At 33.8% G+C, this 22143-nt stretch overlaps 1 protein-coding gene across 5 annotated transcripts in view; it reads right to left on the bottom strand.

Annotated features, from left to right (window-relative positions):
* LOC105225098 (protein sax-3) overlaps positions 1-22143 on the bottom strand; it is a 183761-nt gene that overhangs the window by 122463 nt on the left and 39155 nt on the right. For 4 of the 5 annotated variants that reach the window (XM_049459802.1, XM_049459741.1, XM_011203435.4 and 1 more), the window contains exon 2: positions 20449-21336. The exons of the other annotated variant lie outside the window; for it this stretch is intronic. In XM_049459802.1, coding sequence (XP_049315759.1) covers positions 20449-20671 — 223 coding nt within the window. In that variant the 5' untranslated portion in view covers positions 20672-21336. The remainder of the gene's footprint in view (positions 1-20448; positions 21337-22143) is intronic. 5 annotated transcript variants of the gene reach the window in all.

Raw genomic sequence — 22143 nt, 5'->3', positions numbered from 1 at the left:
CTTGCTACTTCGAAGCGTCATTGAAAGACAGCAGAAGAACAGAAAAAACACAGTCATACAAAGCGAATGTATTTTTGAATTTATTTAATTTTTTTTTATCACATTTTCCGCTCACACACCTTCCTTGCGGCGTTGGAACTAAGCGGTTCGGTGCTTGATGTGTGTATGCATTTGTTTGTGTATGTGTGTTTGATATTCTTTTTCGTCTAAAATGCTTGGCATAAGTATTATTAGTAGGCGAAAGGTAATATCACTTAATTAGAATTCATTTCATTTCAAGCATCATGCTCACGAGTGTGTATGTATGTGTGTGTGAACGTATCTGCATGTTCTTTAGAGTGCCTGTGTCTTTTATAGACAAAATGTTGTAGATTTTTGGTGAGCAGGATTGTATGTATTGGAAAAAAAATTGTAGTTGGTGTTTTTAAATATTTTTTTTTATTCTACAAAGATACGTTCATTATGAACATATGTTAGGGTGGGTCAAAATAATCAAATATTTTTTGGTGTTTTTTATTCCACAAAAATGTATGCAATATGGACATACATATATTAGGGTGGGCCAAAATTTTCGGTGTGTTAGGGTGGGTCATATAAAAAAAAAAAATATTTTTGGTGTTTTTAAATATTTTTTTTTAGTTTAGTAAAATACCTACATTTATTAATGTTTCTAAATATGTAAGTGGGTCAAAATAAACGAATATTTTGGTGGCAGTATTGAAGTTTTTTTCTATCTGATAATAAGAAAAAGTAGAAAACAGTACCTTTCCCTTACAATTATGACCTCATAGTTGGAGATAGAGGTGTCTAAAATCCTAAGATTATCAAACGAAAAAAATATTGCCTTTTTCCGCACTCTAATGTTCATAAATATTTCTATGTATGTTCATATATATTTATTTTTTTCTCATTTTCATCATTTTTTTCGTAAGCCTTTCTCTATTATAGTTTTTTTTTTATTCAAATAGTAGCGGACCTTTTTATTTACACTTAAACCTTCTACTTCTACAGAATTTGTCTGAAGGTGTCTACTAACCAACGAAGTATAAAAATTAAAAAAAAAATTAATAAAAATTTAGACCCACCCTAATCTCTACATACCAACCAACTCAACCATTCTCACCTACCCAACATTTTCGGTAGGCGTTGCTAACATTTTAATTGAGTTGTGTTGTTTACTTGCCACTCAACATTTAGTTGATTTTTTCTATTAATTTAATTTCTGTATTTTTTAATGTTTTAATTATCGAAATACATTTTACACGCCTCGCATGTAATCAACACATGCTTGTAGTAATATAATTATAAAAATTGTTATTAGAAAAAAATGGAAAAAGAAATAATAAAAATTGAAAAAGAAGTAATAAAAATTGAAAAAATAATAATAATAAAAAATTAAAAAAAAATAAGAAAATAGAAAAAAGTCTAATGAAGAAATCATTGACATGCGCCGTGTTGTGTAGCGCAATTTGTTGGAAGCTTTTGAAAAAACCGTTTGATTGGATGCTCAACTGCGCTCACGTTTTCTTCGCACACATTACTTCGTTGTTGTTGTTGTTACCACCGAAATAATGGGCAATCAATTAACACTATTGTAATAAGATACGAGGACGTGACGCGTTGCCGCGATTTCATAGGCTTTAATTCGAAGTGGGTAAGCTTTTGGTGTGAGATTCGAAAAAAGTTTTTGTTTTATGGAAGTATATTTCAAAGATACAAGGTTGGCTAATACGTATACCACTTTTGAAAGAAATAAATATCGGTAGTTTAAAATTTTGTAATCACAGAAATCGCTTAGAAGCAAGCTATCTCAATTTTGAGTCATAAAAGTAATGCTGTTAGGAATTTAAGGGAACAAAAAAGGAACTTCGTATTAAAATTTAAATCATATTCAAAATATCAAAATATTATCAAAAACTACACAAGTTGTCACATGTAATCAAATTAACATTTTAAGTGAAAGCTTTCCGGTGGAAACTTTATAATGAAAGTATTAATGAAGTTTTTAAGTGAAACTTTTGTATGAATATATAATATTTTTGGTGAAATCATAATTGTAGAGCTTTTAAGTAAAAGCTTTATAGCCCTAAAATTGTAGTGAAAGCTTCATAGTGAAGATTTTAAGAAAAGTGAATTTAGTGAATGCTGAGAAAAAGTCTATATAGAACTTAAAATGTAAAAAAAACTACGCATTTGACCAAATATAAAATTATTAAGCTTTCAAGTGAAAGCTTTGTTGGGAAGATTTTTAAATAAAAAAGAATTTCCACTTAAAGCTTTAAAGAGAAAATGTGAATATTTTTGCCAAAAGGAAGGTTTTTAGTGAAAGCTTTATGGTGAAGGCAATGAGTGAAAGCTATATAGTGACGCTGTCCAGTAAATGCGCAGAAAAAGTAAATTCACACCTCCAATGACATACATATACTATATTTTATGATCTCATCAGGGATGGCTGGCTAATAGTTAGTTATCATTTAAAAGCCTCCAATAAATCTATGGAATGAATCCATATCACAGTTCATCTCACTCATATTCAGCCCAAAATATCATCCACCAAAGACATAGTCATTCCGCTTGAGACTAAAAGCTGCTCCGCAAGACAGTTAATCTCTACAAGCGTGAAATTATTTAAAATTTAACTTTCCACAATGTTTTACAACAAAATAATATGTATATTTCACATCTTCTTGCATTTGGCGGCAAGTTCTTTCTACCACAGAACATATTTAAATTTTTTTGTAGATATTTTTCTAGATGCCTTCTCTTATGTGAAATACCATTCTATTACATAGTTTGTGCTAATTGAAAACCCTTTAGACATGCTAATAACGGCGGCACCAAGCAAGCGCTATGCGCATGAGTCAAGCACTGACGGCATAGCGCCCGCGCATGCGCACCTTTCAACAGCTCAAATTGCACGAGTCTGAATAAGATATTGAAAAATAGAATTTTCCCATGAAATTATGGCGCAAAATGTGTGGTGAATCGTTTGTTGTTTGCCATTTAGTGTTTGAATGTAATTGCGTGTGAGAGTGCAATAATTGAATATTTCTTTGTAGACACGTGCATATATTTACATGTATGTATGTATGAATATGTAAATATTTGATTGAAATTTTTTGTTTGTGTTATTTCGGAGTTTTTTCGACTTTTTGGATTTTCAATTGACTTTTTTAAGATTTTATTTTATTTTTAATTTTTTACCAATTTATATACATATGTACATATGTTTTTAATTTTTATTTTAAGAATTTTTATCAATATTACTTTTATATTTTTTAATACTTTATTTACTTTTCATATTTTTTATGTTCTTTTATATTTTTTTTTATTTTTTTAAGTTATTTAAATTTTTTGATTTTTTTTTAATCTTTGTTATTTTTTATTTTTAGTTTTATTTTTATTAGTTTTTCTAATTAAAATTTTTTATTTGTTATTTTTTTAATTGTATTATTTTATATTTTTGTTTTATATTTATTATTTATTTCTTAATATTTTTTTTTAATATTGTTTTCAATTTTTAAATTTATTTAATTTTATTAAAAATTTTTGTTTTGTATTTTTTTTTGTTTTTTTTTATTTTTTTATAATTTTTCATTTTAAAAAATATTTTTTTCTTTTCTAATTGAAAATTGCTTTTTTATATATTCTTTTTTTTATTTTTTTTAATATTTTATTTTCTTTTTATGATCTCTTCTAATATGAAAATTTATTTATTTATTTTTTAATTGTTTTATTTTTTTTTTTTTATATTTGTTATTTTTTTTATAATTTTCTAATATTATTTTTTTATAAATATTTTTCAATTTTTAAATTTATTAATTTCTTTATATTTTTAATTTTTGTTTTATATTTTTTTTTATTTTTTTTTTAATAATTTTTTTTTTTTTTATTTTTATTACCTTTTTTAATTATTTTTTTTAATATTTTCGTATTTTTTTGGTTTTTGAAGCATTTTCTTTGAGCTCTCTACAATTTCCGTCGTCAATTTGTTTATTTTACTAAAAACAAAGAGAAAAGGTTGCTTGTTTGTGCAACACACCGCGTTTACCCCTTACAAGCGACCTCCTATGTGATTTATTTACACATGCAAACAACAAAAAATGTGATTTTTATTGTTGTTGTTAACTACATGCTGACTGACGCGCCTAGTGTCGTTTGCGATTGATGTCATTTTCTTTTCTATAAACAATTTGCCTGCCGTAGACTAAATATACACGCACACGGACACATGCAATATATGTACAAACAGACACACATATAACTATACATACATATATACAATTTATAGTACTCCTTTTTATTTTGTTTATTTACACGCATTTCGTATGTAAATATTTAAATTCATCAAAGTGAACGGCCTGGCTGTTGGCCGCGCGCATGTGTACGCAGTGCATAGATGTTGCATGCCACATCAGTAATTCAATCTGGCTCATAAAAATTGTAATGTTTCGTTGGCTCCAATTTGCAGCAGCTGAACACGCATACACATACACGTGGCGCTGTGTGGCGAGCCAGGAAGCCGCAGAGGCAGTTAGTCATTTAGTCAACTAATTGTTGTTATGACTTTTGAAGTAAATTTCCGTCTATTTGCGCTGCACAGTAAACAAAATGTCAATGCAATGGCAGTAATGGCAGCAGAGAAGCACAAAATAACAACAAATACAACAAAGAAGTGTATCGTGTTGGCAGCGCACTCGATTACTTTGAGCCAGGACAGTCATCAATCAGCAAAGCACTTTTCAAAGGCACGCACACAAGCATAAATATAAATATGTATATGTACATACACACATATATGCAAATATGTTGCAAGTACGCTGCAGCGCTGCCTTGACTTATTGAAATGCTGCATGGACCGCATAAACAAGCAAATCTCATATCGGAAAAGATTGGACCAAGTCACTCGCTGTAATGAATTGCGCTTGCAACAAGTGAGGCGGCATCAAAGGCAGCTCGGCAGCTCAATTGCAGCTGCCCACTGCAGATTCTTTTCTACCTGCCAACACACTGGCATTTTTCCGTACTAACCACCAATGCCTTTCCACTTCCTCTGGCCCTTTTCCTTCGGTCGCTGCCCAACGCAGCGTTGCTATTTTAAGCTGCATATTGCATATATGTGCCTCGTTAGTCGAGGCATGCAGCACTGTGTGGCAGGCTGGAATTTTCCAATCCGCAGATTATGGCATGTCACACACATGCCACAAGTGGCATGCAGCTGACTACCTGCCGCATGCATATTCGCTAGCTGCCTTCTAAGCGTCCGTCTGCTGGCTCACTAAGGCAAAAGTATCTCGCTTCTCTAAGTGTGTGTGTTGGTGTGTTCACTTTTATGGCATTCATGCCAGTGCTCCTCAAGTGGTCTCATATTACAGTTTTAGTAAAAATTTAATAAATTCTACATAAATGAGCGCGGTGACCAAATTTGGTTAAATGCTTTTTGGTTATGCGACGATTTGGAAGTGGCAGTGGCAGCGGCTGCGGTGGAAGCATTAGCTAACGGCCATGCATTATGAGTACAGAAAACCTTAATGCTCATAAGACGATATGTGAACGTTGCACTTCCGCGTTGCATGCCACAAATGCGAGTGAAGTTTAGGCGAGGTGAGCAGTGATGACAAAGGACGCATTTTAAGCGGCATATTTAAGCCTTTTTAGTGACTATTTTAATACATAAAATCGAAAAGCTTTTTAAATCCATAAGCCGATCAAAACGTCTTGTTAGAATATTTGTGATTCAATAAGGGACTCTTTAAATAACTAATAAGTTTGAGAGTAGAACAGGGGCTTAAAACATTACTTATTTTAAGCGTATAATGCTTAAAACTTTCAACTTTTATAATCATGAAAGCTCCTTAAAATCGCCTTGTGATTTTAAAAGCTTTCACCTTGCAAAAGCTATTAAAAGTCGTTTTCCAAAACTGCCTACTTTATAAGTATGTCTTGCATAATACCTAAGACCCAAAACCTAGAAGCTTTCATAATAATGAAAGCTCTGAAAAATCTGCTTGAAATTTTTGAAGCTTTCTTTTTACAAATGCTTTAAAAAAACTTATTGGTTATCAAAATTGTACTTTATACGCTGCATATATTGTCTAAAACTACAAGCTTTCATAATCGTGGAAGCTCTTGAAAATCTTCCTGAAAGTTAAAAGCTTTAAGCTTGTTGTATTACAATTTTTAACAAAAAAACAAGCTTTATTCATAGTAGTTAATTATAGTATGAAAGCTTTCACAAAAGCTCGACTATTTAAAAAAATCTCTAACAGCGTTTGATGTAATTTTTTTCTCACATACAAAGAAATTTTAACATTTACCGGAAAATCACAACAGTTACTAATCCTAACATTCACGAAAGTTTAACTAGCGTATCTATGCAAAAAGCTCACTTTCAGCTTAAGACAGTTGGTGCTTAATACAAAGAAGTATGAAGACTGAAATAAATTTCGAAGTCCTTAGCTTTCAGTACCTAAAAAAATATTTACACGATTCTGCTCGATTAAACAAGCTTTTGAAAGCTTTTGGGAGAGCAAACAAGTCAAAGAAACTTAGTAAAGCAAAATCTTTCTTCATATATGTACATATATGTTTTCCATATAAGCAATATTCTTAGTTTTCTTTAAAATAAATGTAAAGCTTTTGCAATTTTACAGAGCTTTTGAGAACTTTACTACTTACTTTTATTTTTTTAATAAAGTAAATTTTTTTTTAAATTAAATTGACATAAATTTTTTTGTAAGTTCAAACAACCTGAAAGCTCATGGAGTGCTTTCCAAAGCTTTCATAGAGTCTTTTCAAGTTTTTATACTTTAAGAAATGAATGGTGTTTTGTATGCGAATATGTAAACTAAGTTTAAGCTATAAATGGCTTAACGATTTTAAAACTATATCTTTTGGAGTACTTTGCAGAGCTTTCAAAACCTTTTATAGATATATATTAACAAAACAAAAACCAACTATGTTCGAGTAGCCGAACTAAGTCGTTTTTTATACATTCATAATTAATTTGAGATTCGAGACATCGATTCCTTTAACCGTTGTTGTTGCCACAAGCCACCGTTCTGCCAAAGAGCTTTGAAAAAGATCCTTTCAAGTGAAAAATGTCGCATTACCAATATGAAGAGCACTTAGTGCTGCAGCGATTTAAGATATGGTAAGAACCTGCCAAAGCCACAACAACAAATTAAGCTGCTCTAGCAGATAGCGGAAACAACAACAGCAGCAACATGCGAAGAAGAGCAACGTTAAGTATGGCGTAATACGAAGAAGCGAAGCGAAATTTTATGGTTACGCAGCCGCAACTAGTTGAAGCGAAATGCACACAACAACAACTACAAGAAAAACAACAACGGCTTGAGCGCGACCGGCAAATGACCACTTCAGCGCTTTTTAGTTAAAGCAGCGATAAACCAGATATAGTTTCAAGTGGTTTTAATAAAATAACGCTGTGTGTTGTTGTAAGTGTGTGGCAAGTGGTGCATCATTTGGATTTACGCGCACTGCATGCCACAGACAAATAGAAATGCAAACACAAATATATTGCAATATCAAGTTGAGCCTACCTACTTGCCACACCGCCGTTGCGCTGCCGGCTGCCAAACTGCTTATCACACAAGTGGCGTCTGCAACGTACCCCAGCACAGCCAGCCGAAGCGACGTGGTAGTAACGAGGCAACATATTGTTGCAAGTTGTAGTAGTTGCTACGACTGGCAGCAGCAGCAATTGCTGTCAGTGTAGGTTGACATTCATTTAGATTTATGGTAGATTTCACATAAAGCAACCGTACAACAAGCAGCAAAGCAGGCAAGCAAGCAAGCCGAAGCCGTATCGCGCGGCAAGTGGACATGTTGCACGTTAGCCAAGCAGCAGCAGCAATTTAACATACCAGCAATTCAACACCTCAACACAGTCTGTGCATGGTTCAATGATTGCTGCAGCAGATTGTTGCTAGTTGGTGCTTGTGGCACTTGCCACATGACAGCTACAGTCTGGCCAGCTCGCCTGCCTACCAGCCGAGTGTCTGGCGTACATGGTTAGCGGCATGTCGGACGCATGTTTGCAACTATTACGCGCTGGCATGCGCACACACACATACACGCACATGCAACATAACAATTGTCCACATATTGTTGCAAATAGAAGCTACTAAATTTCGAGGCATGCTGCTAAATGTTGCACGCAGCAAATATTTGCGCACGGCAGCTTAGGTGTGCAAGTGTGGCATTGCAGTGCTGCATTATTGCGTCTATTATTGTTGTTGTTGTTGTTGCTTTATTAAATTTAATTCCAAAGCGCGATATTAGATGTCAAGCATTGATAAAAAGCTTAAGGCAAACGCGACAGGAAATCAGCAACACTTGATCTCTTTCGTTTGCGTGCGTATACGTGTGTGTGTGTGTGTTTGGGAGTCAAGTGCAGCAGCATGCAACAGCCACATTTGTACGTTGCAGGGTTCATATAAAACTAAGAGTGCCTGCTTGGAGGACGTTAAGCGCTCAACGCTTGCTCATGATGTGGTATACATATATGTGCGTGTGTACTTGTATGTATGCATGTGAGCGTGTGTGTGCGTTGCAGCACTTGTTTACTCCGCAGCGCATTTGAGTGCACACTTCCTTTTTCGATTTGAAGATTCTTTAAATTTTGCAAATATTAAATTTCATCTCCAATGCGATAAGATTGCAAACGGCATAAGCTATATGAGAATTCGATCGTAAATATTTGCTTAGGCAACAAGCCGATACGCTGGGAATAATTGAATGAAATGCATGTTGCATACTCGTACATATACATGCATATATGTGTATGTATGCATAATTGGAAATTATGAATGTAGAAGTGAAAAAAGCAGTTAAACAAATTTTAAAGAGTTAAAATAGTTTTTTAACAACCAGTCTGCAACTAGTTATATTGTAACTACTTTCGTAACTAGTTAGAAAAATACAATAAAATTACTAAATTTTAAATATTTAGTATAAGATTTTGTTTGAGTAGTAAACGACTACTTCTCAACTAGTCGCAAAGTATATATTTTTGTAACCAGTTGCAAAATATTTTAAAAATAATACTAAAATTTAAATTATACATTATTTCTAATATTTCAATATAGTTCAACTATATTTAACATTATTTTAACCAAATGTGCTCAACTGGTGACATGGTAATGTTTTTTGAAACTAGTTAACAACTAGTTACAATATTTTTCTTCTTGCGTAATAATTTATTTTATTAAGTCTGGTTTTGAATTCAGCTCATTTTCTTCGTATTTCGCCTTAAATTTTTAATATTCTGGATACTTAAGTGGCAAACCAAGCGCAGAAGATTCATAAAAATTCATTTTTCTTAACAATAAGGCGACTTGCTTATTTGTAAAATTAATTCATAGTTATTATAGCTACAAAATGCGGAACTATGCTTTAGTAATGAACCTCATACCTTGGTTGACCTATGCTCGAGGCAGAAGGTGCTCACAATACCCCAAACTGCACTCAAGGGTTAAGTGTTAATATGCATATTAGGCTGTTCAGTGACTCAAGCGCTTCTTCAAATACTACACAGCTGCATAATATATACACTGTATGTAAGAATAACACTCCCAACCACTACATGCAACATCGCCCCTTAGATGCTTATCATTGCAATGCAAATTTCGCCTGATGACGGCTGCACAGGTCAAGATGAGTACGCTTTATTATGCACATTAAGTATATAAAATAAAATACGAAAATAAGTGCAACACTTGCCACGCGTAAAACAATTCATTTGTTGCGAGCAAAAAAAAATGTGGCATGCAACGCGGAAGCGTTTTGCGGCTACGCACTAAAGTAGGAGTGTAAAAGCAGAGAGACAGACAACAAAGTGGGCGTTGAAATTTGATGCAGGTGAGAAGTGAAAAACGCGTGTTTGTGCATATTCAACATTGTGTGTGCAGCAAGCCCACTGAGTGACGTTGGCCGGCAGTTGCATATACAGCAGCCTAACCCAAGTAGCGGCAGCCAAGGTTAGGTTAGGCGGACCAGACTAATAGTTGGCGCGGAAAATTTTCACATTTCCATAATATGTTCAAGGCTTGTCCACAATATTATGTACAAATGTAGATGTTGCAAGCATAAGCAACTGCTTGCCACGCTTGATTCGCAACGTCAGCGTTGTGCTGCAAGCACATATACATGAAACACATAAATATGTATATATGTATAAATACACCAACTGACCATGCAACACTATGTGGCAAGTTGTTATTTGCATATGCATATGTATTTCTAAAGCATTGCTGCAGCACCACAATTCGCCTGGCATTATAGCTGTAAATTTTAATTTTTTTTTTTTTTGCAGTTTTTCTTGCTTCTTGCCACTTTTTGTGGCTTGCAACCTGCAATATTTTATTTTATTTACATAGAAACTTCAATAATAATTTCGTCTAAATGCGCTGTGTCATGCTGGGCTTAGCTGCTGGCCGCCAGCGCTGTTGACCAACGCCAGCACAACAACAACAAATGCATAGAATTTATTAGCTATCATCTTTTGCGGCGCGTCGCGTAAAAGTAATTAAAATTTGCAATTGTTGTAGTTGGTTTTTATTGTTGTAGGCAGACAGTGGTGGCAGCGTTAGTGTGCCTCACGGTTTTTGTGAGAAGAAAATTGTGGAAAAACAGGAAGCACGCGTTGTGGCCAGTTTTTCGCCGATTTGCATTTATTGCTGTTGTTTTTGTGGCCTTAATGCGGGATTATTTTCTTGCAAATATTAATTTTTGTTTTTTATTAATATTATTTGTGGCTCGTTTTCTACTTTTCTTTTGCAGATTCACTGCAAATATGTACAGTAAAGCCTCCTTTTCCTGCCCCTGCCTACTTACAACTCACTTGCTGCGTCACTTCTCAACGATTTCTAAGCAAAGTTGCGCTTGGTAATTGAATTATGTATGCCACAAGCCAGCACATACATACATATGTCCTCATTCTTGTTGTTTTTATTGTTTTTGTTGTTTTTTATTTCATAGCTGGCGGCTGCTAATTCGTTGGAAGATTAATTACACACCACCAAGCAAATGCGAAGTTGCAAGCAAACACTCACACATATGCGCTACCAATGCGCAGTGCTGCAGCCACATCCGTGCAACGTTGAGCCCTGCCATGCAAATGCCAAAGCAAATCAATGCACTTTTCGGCTAACCTTTTTCAATGTTTATGGCTTTTCTGATTTCCCAACTTCTCTTTCTCAACCGATTTTCTACGCTTGCAGCTGTGTGCTTGTTGTTGTTGTTGGAGGTAGTTGTGACTCAGAATGGCTGTAGGCCTTCGAAAATTAATTTCATGTTCTCAAGCGCATTTTTCTTCAATTTTTGCCTCTTTCTTTTCAGTTATGGCTTGGGAAGCAGACAGGAAGTCCTGCGGCATATTTGCATAGTTAGTGCAACAACGCTCGTTTTGAGTTGAAACATAGAGAATTTTACGGTAAATTTTGGTTTTAATTAAAATATAGTAATGGTAATATGTATGTGTGTATGCTACATATAATATATGTACATATGTATGTATATGTAGCGTTGATTTTGAAAGTGTGAAATTCCATCCAAACTCAGCTTTTCAAATTCCACACTTCTGAGCGCGAACAATAAACAAATAATTTGTTATAAAAGGTCAAAATATTGTATACATATTCATATTCTCTACTTTTATATCTAATATCGCTGTTTCTTCAAAAAAATGCAATAACCTTATTTTTCCGTTAAGGTTCTAATTTTTGAGTGCAAATTATGTGTGGAAAATTATTAATTTTTTAATAAACTAGAATTTGTGCTTAAGGGAACAAAATTGGGTTTAAATTAATTTTTTTTACACAATTTTGACCTAGTATTTTTGGAAGCATTTTAGTAACTAGTTTGTAACTAATTGAAAATTATGGGCGAAAAAATATTATTTTTTTTATAACCTGTAATTTGTGCTTAGTAGTACTAAATATGATATAAATTAATTTTTTTGTTGCCATTTTTGAACTAGTAATCTTGGAAGCATTTTAGTAACTAGTTTCTACCTAGTTCAAATTTAAATTAAATTTACTAAATAATTTAATTTTTGGTTAGTTTGGTTGATTTTTAAACATTTTTAAACTAGTCCTTTCAAAAGTGTTTTAATGACTAGTTTGTAACTAGTTACAAATTATATTAATTTACGTTAATTTTATAATTTTTTTTTTTAAACGTTTTCCAAGCATGTCAGTATAAATTGTGAAAATTTTTGAAAATATTCAAATATTTTTGTATAAAATTTTTATAATTTGTCATATTTTTTATTTTTTTGTTCAATTTTAGTTTTAATTTGAACTTTAAATGTAAAAAAATTGTGTTTAATTGGACAAAATTATGCTTTTATTATTAATTTTTAAACAATTTTGAACTAGGTCTTTTGGAAGTTGGAAACTAGTTCAAAATTAGATAAGATTATTAAAATGTTTTACTTTTTGTATACTTAATTGAATTAAAGAATTAAAAATATTATAGTTTTTATGTTCTTAATTGCATTTAAGATATTTCAATATTTTTTTTTAAAAAATTTTTGAAAATATTCATTCTTTTTATATTATAAAATGTAAATGTTCTGCCATATTTATCTTGAGTTTTAATTTTAAATTGCTCCGTTTTATTACAAAACTCTGTCAAAATATTTAATTTGATTAAATTTTCGAAAATTTATGTTTTTGTTAAACTAGTTACGTACTAGTCCGTATGTAACTAGTTTACATATCATGGAAAAATTTGTGCACAGCTTTAATTTTAACACAATTCTTGACTTCAAAAGTTTATTGCAGTACTTCACATGCTTATAAAGCCTGTTTTGATAACTCCTTTGTTCTAAGGGTTGCATTTTGACTTCCCAGACTTGGTCTAAAACTTGCTTAATCGCTCTAAATATGGAATGTGTAACAAACCCGTCTTAATCGCGCCAATAAATGAGCCCTTGTATAAAAATTCTTCCAATCTAAATTCTCTTGAACTAGTTAATAACTAGTTAGTAGTGTTTTATTATTACTTTTTTTTAATAGAAAAGTGATTTTTTTTTGGCTTCAATGTAAAAGTTGTTAACATCAATTTACCACAAATGACATTTTTTCACACCTTTGCCAAATATTACTCAGCGTAACTAGTCGCGAACTGCTTACGATGAAGAAAAAGTCTACTAACTTAACTAAAAACTCAGACTTAATTAATGGTATTCACAAGGGTATTACTGATAACTGACTGCAACAAACTGAATGTCTATAAATACATAACTACAATATTTATATATTTACACACATTCTCTAGTACATTGGTGCCTCAAACATAATGCTAAGGCTCTGCAGTTGCCCCTAGAGAGTGCGTGTTCCAGAGTAATCGCCGTTTAAACGCTTATTAAATGCCTTTTAAAAAATATGATAAGCCATCGCCGAACAAGCCGGACTTGAGGTTGTAATTAACAACAACAAGAATGATTAAAACACTCAAGCAATAAAAAAAAATTAAAAATAAAAATAAGAAATAAATTAAAAATCAAAACGAAATTATTTTTGAGGACAAAAAAGCAATGTTGCACGCAATCACCAAGTATATACATATATATGTATGTATGTATGCAGCTGTATGTGATAGCCGAAGCTGATACAACACGCCAGGGCATATGCATGTTTATTGCTGTTGTTGCTGCTGTTGCAGCTGATTGTTGTCATTTGCTAGGGCAACGTGTCGCAACATAAGCGCTGGCTGGAGTCTGCGGTGCTCCAGCCAATGGCTTCGTGTTGTCATTTATCTCGCTACTACTGTTGCTGCTGTTGTTGTACGTGCAATTTCCGCTGTTTACCGTGGCGTTGCGCTGTTTTTTCAAACGCTCTATCGCACGTGATCGCCTTCAGTGTTGGCCGGCTGTGACTGCAGCGTGCCTGCAGCCGTCGCTGCTGATGCTGTTGTTGTTGGTGTCGTTGTTCAATTCTTAACAGGCGTTGACGTGCGCCAAGTGTGACACGCAATCCAATAAATCGCACATAATTTTCCATGCAACACCTTCACACGCACACGCATACTGCGGCAGCAATTGTGTGACTGTGCACCCTGCTGGAATTCAGCGCTTGCAACGTATGCAATAATTTCGAAAAGTAAATATATTTCTTGTAAGATAAGCAGCATTTTTGTGTTATTTGAAGCTTTATTACAACTGGTGTAGAAGTAACTAGCTTGGAACTAGTTTCAGAATTTCGTAAATTATATATTTGAGTTGGCTGACATATAATTTTTAGACATAATGAAAGTTTTAAAAGCGTTTAATAAACTGGTCCATAATCAATTACCACGAAACTAGTTCGTAACTACTCGTTCCAAAAAATAATTTTGAATCAGAATGCATGAATTTGCACATATCTCTGACAGAAATGTAAAATAAGCCGCTTCCCTAAAGGTTACTTGTAGTTGCCACACAGCACCAACGGTCAAAGGCTGCATGTGAACGGGTTTGCGTCACCCGAACACATATTATTTTCCAACATTGTGCGTTTTATATGCCATTTGGCAGCAACCACCACCAACTCACTGCCACCCATGCGTTAGTTGTCACTGTTGCAGCAAGTGCAAGTTGTCATTAAAAATGAAATAAATAAAAATAAAAAAAACGAGTAAATCCCTGTACGCGCTGGGCAATAATAAAAATTATCTAGCACTAAACGACACGCATGTTTGCAGATATGCGCCGCTACGCGTGCCCAACAGCCACCCCGCTAACGCCAACCAACTATAACGAGTGCTAAAGCCTTGTTGCAAGTGCCACTATCAGCAAAGCAGATCCTTGTTTGCGTCACTGGGGGAAACTGCGTGCTTATTTCAAAGCAACAACAATCTCCACGAATGCAGCAAACAACCACTAGCAACAGCAACAACAACAACAAGCATAAATGGTTGCGCGCATAAGCTAACTTGCAACGCCTGTGTCCTTGTAACAAAAAAGGGTAATGTCACCCGTGGGACCATTTGTCTTGTTGCCGTGCTGCTAAGAGTCGGTGTTACCAGCGCCACTACTTGCCACACGCTGTGCTGCACGGCACACTACACTTTTTTGTAACGCTTGTTTGTTGTTGTAGTTAGTGTTTTATAACAATTTTTTGCTTAGCCGCTTGCAACTTTTAACTGCAACAATTGCAAAAGCAATTCATAGCCACCATTTGTTGTACAACTAACTGCTACAAGCTAGCCCAGCCGGCAATGCAACAAATAATGTGTGTGTGTGTGCGTGTTTGTGGCAGTGGCAGCTAGTAGTGATAGTGCAATATGTATGCGAACAAGAACAAGCGTCAGCCTCAAGAGACCGTTTTGATGAGTTATATGGAAGCGGCGATGCGGCATGCAACTAAAGTGGGGCGCATAGAAAAAAATGGACGCAGAAAAATAAGAAATACACAAAACTAGCAACAATGTGCGCAATTGCCACCTTTCTTCACGGCTAGCAGAAGAAAGCAACAACAAAAACCAAAACAACAACTACAATAAAGAATGCAGGCGAACTGCTGCTCAAGGCTGCCGCGTGTGCGCTGTGCGCTTGTAACCTCATGCCTACATTTGTTCACAGGTCAACGTGGCACCCAGCGCGCCTGTCTGTAGGTACTCTCCGTTAATGTTGCAACACATATTTTATGCCGCTGCCGCGCTGCTTTTGCAGCCCACTATTTATTATTATATACTTCTGCGAATTTTCGCTTATTTGAATTGCTATTCTGCATATTTTTTGTTGTTTTTGTTGCGGGCATCCTTCAGCCGTTCGGCTTTAATGCGCTTTTTATTTTCAATTTTGCTGCTGCCAACTTTTTTATTAGTTATTGCCAGCATCTGTGCGCGCGCTCATAGCTCAAACTATGCGCAGGCACTCACACACACATACATACATTTATTTGTTTATGTATTTGTAGTTGTAGCCGTCAAATTACGTCTGAAAGTAGGTCATTTTTGGTAGGCAATTTTCTCGCTGTTCTCCGCCTGCCGCGCTGATTGTGTGTTTTGCCGCATGTGTAGGTGTGTTTGCATGTATGATGCAAGTACAACTAATCTTCTATGCGAATCTGAACAGGCAATTTTCACAACACAAATTGTTTTAGAATGCTTATTTGGATGTGAAATTAGTGTAGTTACTTATGTACGTCTGTCTGTCTGTTAGAGCCAATTGTGCTGCCTAATTTGTAGGTGATTGCATATGGAATTTAATTTTACTGTGCACAATTGTTGTTGGCTTCGAGAGCGCTGCGAACGAAGTGGTGTTGAAATATGAGTTATAGTATTTTTTTGTGCTGGCCAAAAATTTTCTACAAGATAATTACTTTGAATGGCAACTTATTTATTGAAATTATTTATGTAGCGCTGAGAAGGTTAACCTTTCCTTGAAGAATTTCCTCAACTTAACTGTCTAAAAGTAGTCAAAAGTAGTGGAGCAAGTTATACATTTATGTGGCAGCTTTTGAGCTAAGGCTGTGATGTTAGCTTAAGTATCTTTCAAAATAACTTTTAAAATAAAAAAAAAATTATAATATTGTAGACTTCCATTACTTTTGCTTCATATTTTCATTTTTTACACCACGCTAATAACTAAAATGTGCTCAAGGCCTCTCTTTAAGTTATCAGATTCGAAGAAAAAGGATCCGCCGAGGAATCTGAGTAGAGTTTGACAGTGAGATATTAAAGCGCTTTGCTTCTCTGCTTACTATGCTTTTGGTGATATTTCTTTTAGCTTACCTTAGCTGTATATAACTCTTTTACTTAACATTTGAGACAATGAAAAACATTTATCTAGAATTTCTGATTACTCACTCTTCTTCCTTTTTCTTTATTGGCATAGACACCGCCTACGCGGTTATAGCTGAAAGAGGATGGAGCCATGTATGGAAGTTCATGCAAGGAAGGAAAGTTTTCAGAGCGCGACGATTCACTTGGAAGTGGTAGAAACGATAATTTTTTATATGGACCAAGCTGCTTTTAACTTCCGATCATAGACCAAGTATCCTCTGTGGAGCCAAAAAATACCCGTTTGAATACGAGCGAAAGAGAGAAGGCGAAAAATCCCTCCTCAAGGTTCTGTGATAGGTTTGGGACCCGCCACGTATATGTATGTAAAAAACCCCCATGAAAAGATTTTTCTCACCTGTTTAAAAAAGCATATCATAACTACGCTGAGATCTTTTATTACACCTCGAAACATGTGCGAACTAAACCAAATAAATGTCTTCGATTCGCCATTTCTCTGCTTGCTAAGTTTAAGCGCTGCTCTCATATCGAATAATATAAGAATGTAAGTGAATCTTTTAAAGGAATAATCTATTAGAAGCAGAAATGTATGCCAGTTTTCATTTTCTTTCGCTATTTTCCAAACCTTAGCATCTCCAAAGACAGCTAATGTCAATGAACTAAGAAATATTTAAGAACACTACAAGAGTATTTGAGTTAGAGGAAGCACCGACAGTTCGAACGTTAGATTATTGTAGCTTATTAAATGAGTTTTAGATGTTTTAAAACAACGAGATACCCAGAAAGGACAGCTCTTTTATGGTACCAAAACATTTTATAGAACTGTGGAAATTAGTCTTTACACTTCATAATATTACAGATTTCGGTTATTTAAGTGTTCGAATAGCTTCAAAAATACTTAGATTGGTTCCTGAACTAGATATTAATGTTAAAAAGCTGTAAAATAGGTTATCTCATAACAGCTTTAAATTATTTTTCTTATTGTTAAATGCAAAAATTTCATCAATATTATCCTCTTGAATGAAAAGGCAGACGAGCTGGCCCTCTCGGGGAATTATGTATGCAACTGCCCCATGCCTTAGCTTTTCCAAAAAGCTTCCACTTCTAGAAAAAAGGGAGCCCCACACTTCAGCTTTTTCAAAAAGCTGCTACTACTAGGAAAAGGAGAGCTTACTTTAATTGTAGGTGTCAACGCAGGATCTACAGAAAATGGATAAAAGTGGAGTCGGTATAATGCGCGGAAAATGATGTGAATATTATCTATGCGAATGCCCAGCCTTCAGCCGTATGAGACGGGACATATTGCATTGCTCCAACTTAGGAGACTTTGAGATGGAAAATAATCAGTTCTTTTACCAAATCCATGGATATGCTGGATAAGGCTTAATTTGGTTAACATGTGGGAGCACAATGGGACAAATGATAGCCTAACTGCAGACTTATAATTTGTTCAAGTCGATACAGGAGATCTTCTCGCGCCTTTTATTTGTGTATTTCGTCAATGAATTGATTGTTCTGACCACAATTTGTGTATGAAAAACCTGAATTTAGTATTCGATGTCTGAAGACAGATCTCTCAAAGGATCTAGTCTAGTAGAGCTGTATGGAGAGTTGATTCCGATCTATCAATTTGTGAAGCAGCTATATGCTTTAGTGGTCTGATCTAACTAGTTACTTCGGAACTTGGCGCCCTGATTTAGGTAAACCGCTAAGTCAAATTTAGTGGAAATATCTGTACAAATAAAATAGTTTTCTGTACGAAGACTTGATTTTGAACCGTCAGTTTGTATGGCAGCTATATACTATGTTATACCACCGAAATCGGTAGTTCCGACAAATAAGCAGCTTCTTAGTAGAAAAGAAGTTATACTGATCAAAATCTCAAAGATTCCAGGACTGTATAAAGGTAACAAATATTAGTAAGAACTGCTTCGTCATTGGATAATGGGGACTAGAGGCCTCTTATACAAAATTGTTAAGAGAGGAATAATGAAAATCCTTTTTAAACGTGAGAAATCATTCCAAATGCTCTTGCAACATATAAAACATACAAAAATGTTACTGAAGTACCACTAAACGCCAACTTTAAGTTTAACTAGAAGTTAGAAATCTCAGTTTAAAGCCATTCAGTAATAGTTCCTGTAGATTTCTTTATGCCAGTTGCTCTCTGCCACCACTTGTGTTGCAAGTACATTCACAATTTAAACTCTATATACAATACGTATATAGACTACACGTGTTGTGGCGCATAGAGCACTTAACATTTTGACTTAACACCTCCCAAAGGTATGATAAAGGCAATCTTGAGTGGTAGGGAGCACAAAAGGCAAGCGCACTAACGGTAAATGACAACAAAATGATGTATAAGCCCTTGCTATGCTTATAGAAAATCTAGTGAAAACAAACGAGGGTAGGGGAAAATGCTGAAGATGAGTTACACACAGTTATTAACATATAAATACACGCATACTTATATCACCCATACACCAACAGATATGTTCATATAACGTTTTATCTTCAATAAACAGTGTTATTAAATATTGCTGATGATTTAATACCGCACAAACAGCAACAAAAATAATAATAACAAAACTAATAACAACAAAAATAATGAAAACACAAATAATGACAACAAAAGCGTTTGGAGCACATAAAATTTGGACTTATATAAATCTAAGTTAAGTCAGTGCAAGCTTTACAAAAGTTCAGCCGCACTAATTGTGCGGCAATAGCTGGTGGGATAAATGAAAATAGCAACAACAACAACGAAAATATAAAGCATTATTTAGGATGTCTATCTTGATCTAGCTCTCGCTATATCTATATGTGTATGTACATACTTGTACAGACATATTAACAATGAGAATTAAAATAACAAAACAACTTCGTGGACTTAATCAACGTGCTACTAGCGGCAACCGACAGCAAGCAACAACAACCTCAAAGTCAGTCGCCGTTAAGCCGGCAAATGATGAGCCATTGACATTCTGAACTGAAGCGAATGCAAACACATGCACATAAATAATAATAAATCTTGCTGGCGCTCCACAGCGCGTCTACAGATGTACAACGCTTGATATCTATTTATAGATATCTGTGACAAAATGCAGACGGACAGACACGCAACGCTGTATTTGTATGTAATTTATATATGTACATAAGTATGTATGTGTGTGGGGTTGTGATTGTGCAACGAACTGTGTGCGCCAACTGATAGCGCGCACAAGTCACAGGCGACACAGGGGCAACAACAAAATTTAAGGAAGTAGCAAAACACACAAACGACATTTAAGGCAGGAAAAAAGACAACAACCACGCCTACTTGCAAGAAGTTTATATGCACACACACACCTACAGAGGATATTTTGGTGAATTTGTCGTTTGGCTGGCCGGAAAATGCGTTGTGGCAAGTAAAGTGCGTGCCACAACGCAGCCTAATGTTGCAAGTAGCTACGTTAATGCCACAATTTATTTTTGGTTTTTGCTGTCTTGCGACTTTTGCTGCGTGCGCTTTGGTTTTTCGATTTTTTCTCTACTTTACTCCCTTTTTTGCTTCTTTTTTAATTTTTTCTTTATTTTCCAATTTTTTCGCTATTTATCCCTTCTTTTTCTCCTTTTCATTTTTTTTTCTAATTTTGTTTTCAACTTTTTCTGTATTTTCTGCTATTTTTTTGGTTCTTTGTGTGGCAAACTTACCCTTAAGCGCTGCAACATGCTGCATTCCAGCTAAACCGCTGTCGTCGACCATTAGCAACAACAACAACATCAGCGCGCCACGCACTAGCAGCGATGACGCAGCATTTGTATGTATTTTTAGCATTGGCTGTGTGGCGACAGTTGTCCGCTGGCGTCGTCGCTGCTGCTGTTGCCACTCCGCAGCCAACGCATGTGGCGTATTGCCGTCGGCTATTTGTTGCATTTTATTTGAAACTTGTAAACTGCAGTGCAAACACAAGCGTGTTGTTGTAGCAAATCCTTTGTTGCTTGTTCGTTTCCACTCAATATTTGATTTGCGCGATTTTGATTTATAATTCTATTCACTTTTTGCTTTTGTTTTTGTATTTTGCACTTGGCTGTCGTCCAGCTGCAGGCGCTCACTGGCTGCCAGTAAAACACTTCTTCTTTGTCAATACGATTTTTTTTATTATTGTAGCTGTTTGCCTATAACTGCATGTGAGTGCCACGGTTTAGCATTTCAGCAAACTAACGTTGTTTTGTTGCAAGTGTGAATTGCTGTTGCAACAATGTGGCTTTAATTTGTGGCACTTTGCTTTATTTCTTTTGTTTAAATCATATTTTTTGCAATATTTTGTTGTAGAATCTCAATATATTTGCGATATTTTATTGATAATTATTTTTAAGCTTAAATTATTTTTGCATTATTTTATTATTATTTTTATTTCAAAGATTTAAGTTTCACTTTTTGTGTATATTTTTGTTTAAAAATATTTTTGTTGCACTTTTCAATGTCAGCAAGTCCAGTTAGCCCTTTTTATCTAAAAATTTATGTTTAGTTTTGCGCTTTGAGTTTAATAAACCGTAGAATTTCACTTAAGTCTAATAATATGACCAGTGGTTGCCAATCTGCAATGATTTTTGAGAACAAAATTTAATAAAAAAGAAAAAAAATATTTGTTACAGGTTTACTTTTTTTTATTTTTCATGTTTTATTTGTTTTTAACATAAATAAATTCAAATTTTTTTTTTATTTTGATTATTTTTTTATATTTTTATTTATTTTTTTTTTAATTTTTGTACTTTAATTTATTTGTTTTTTACAAATTTTTTTTTATTATTTTTATTTAAATTAGTTTTAGTATTACTTTACAAATATATTTAATATTTTTTTGTTGTGTTTTTAATCTTTTATTTTAATATCTAAATATTTTTATTATTTTATTTAGATCTTATTATTTCATAAAATTTGTTTTAATTATTTTTTTATTTGTTTTTAATACTATTTATCTTTTTATAATTTTTTTATATTTTTTTTATTTTTTAAATTTTTTAATAATAATTATTAATTTTTATTTAATATTTTTTCATACTATGTATGAGAATACTTTCTATTTATTCTTTTTATATACGGTTTAGTTTCATTATTTTTTCGCCTTCTTTTTAATGTTTTATAAATTTTTTATATTTTATTTTTGTTGTAATTTTTGTTATTTTGCTTTATATTTTGATATTATATTTGATATTTTGATTGTGTTTAATATTATTTATTTTTTATAATTTTTCTATTTTATTTAATTCTTATTTTTAATACTTTTTTATTATAAAATTTGTTTCACTCTTTAACTATAACTGGTTTTATGATTTTTTTTATTTTTATTATAATTATTTATATTCTTTAGTTAATTATTTTTATTTTTTAATACATTTCAAAGT

Source organism: Bactrocera dorsalis, chromosome 1, assembly GCF_023373825.1.
Source record: "Bactrocera dorsalis isolate Fly_Bdor chromosome 1, ASM2337382v1, whole genome shotgun sequence".
NCBI classification, from domain to species: Eukaryota; Metazoa; Arthropoda; class Insecta; order Diptera; family Tephritidae; genus Bactrocera; species Bactrocera dorsalis.
The sequence above is the reverse complement of the archived record's forward strand: the minus strand, read 5'-3'. Positions and strand labels throughout refer to the sequence as shown.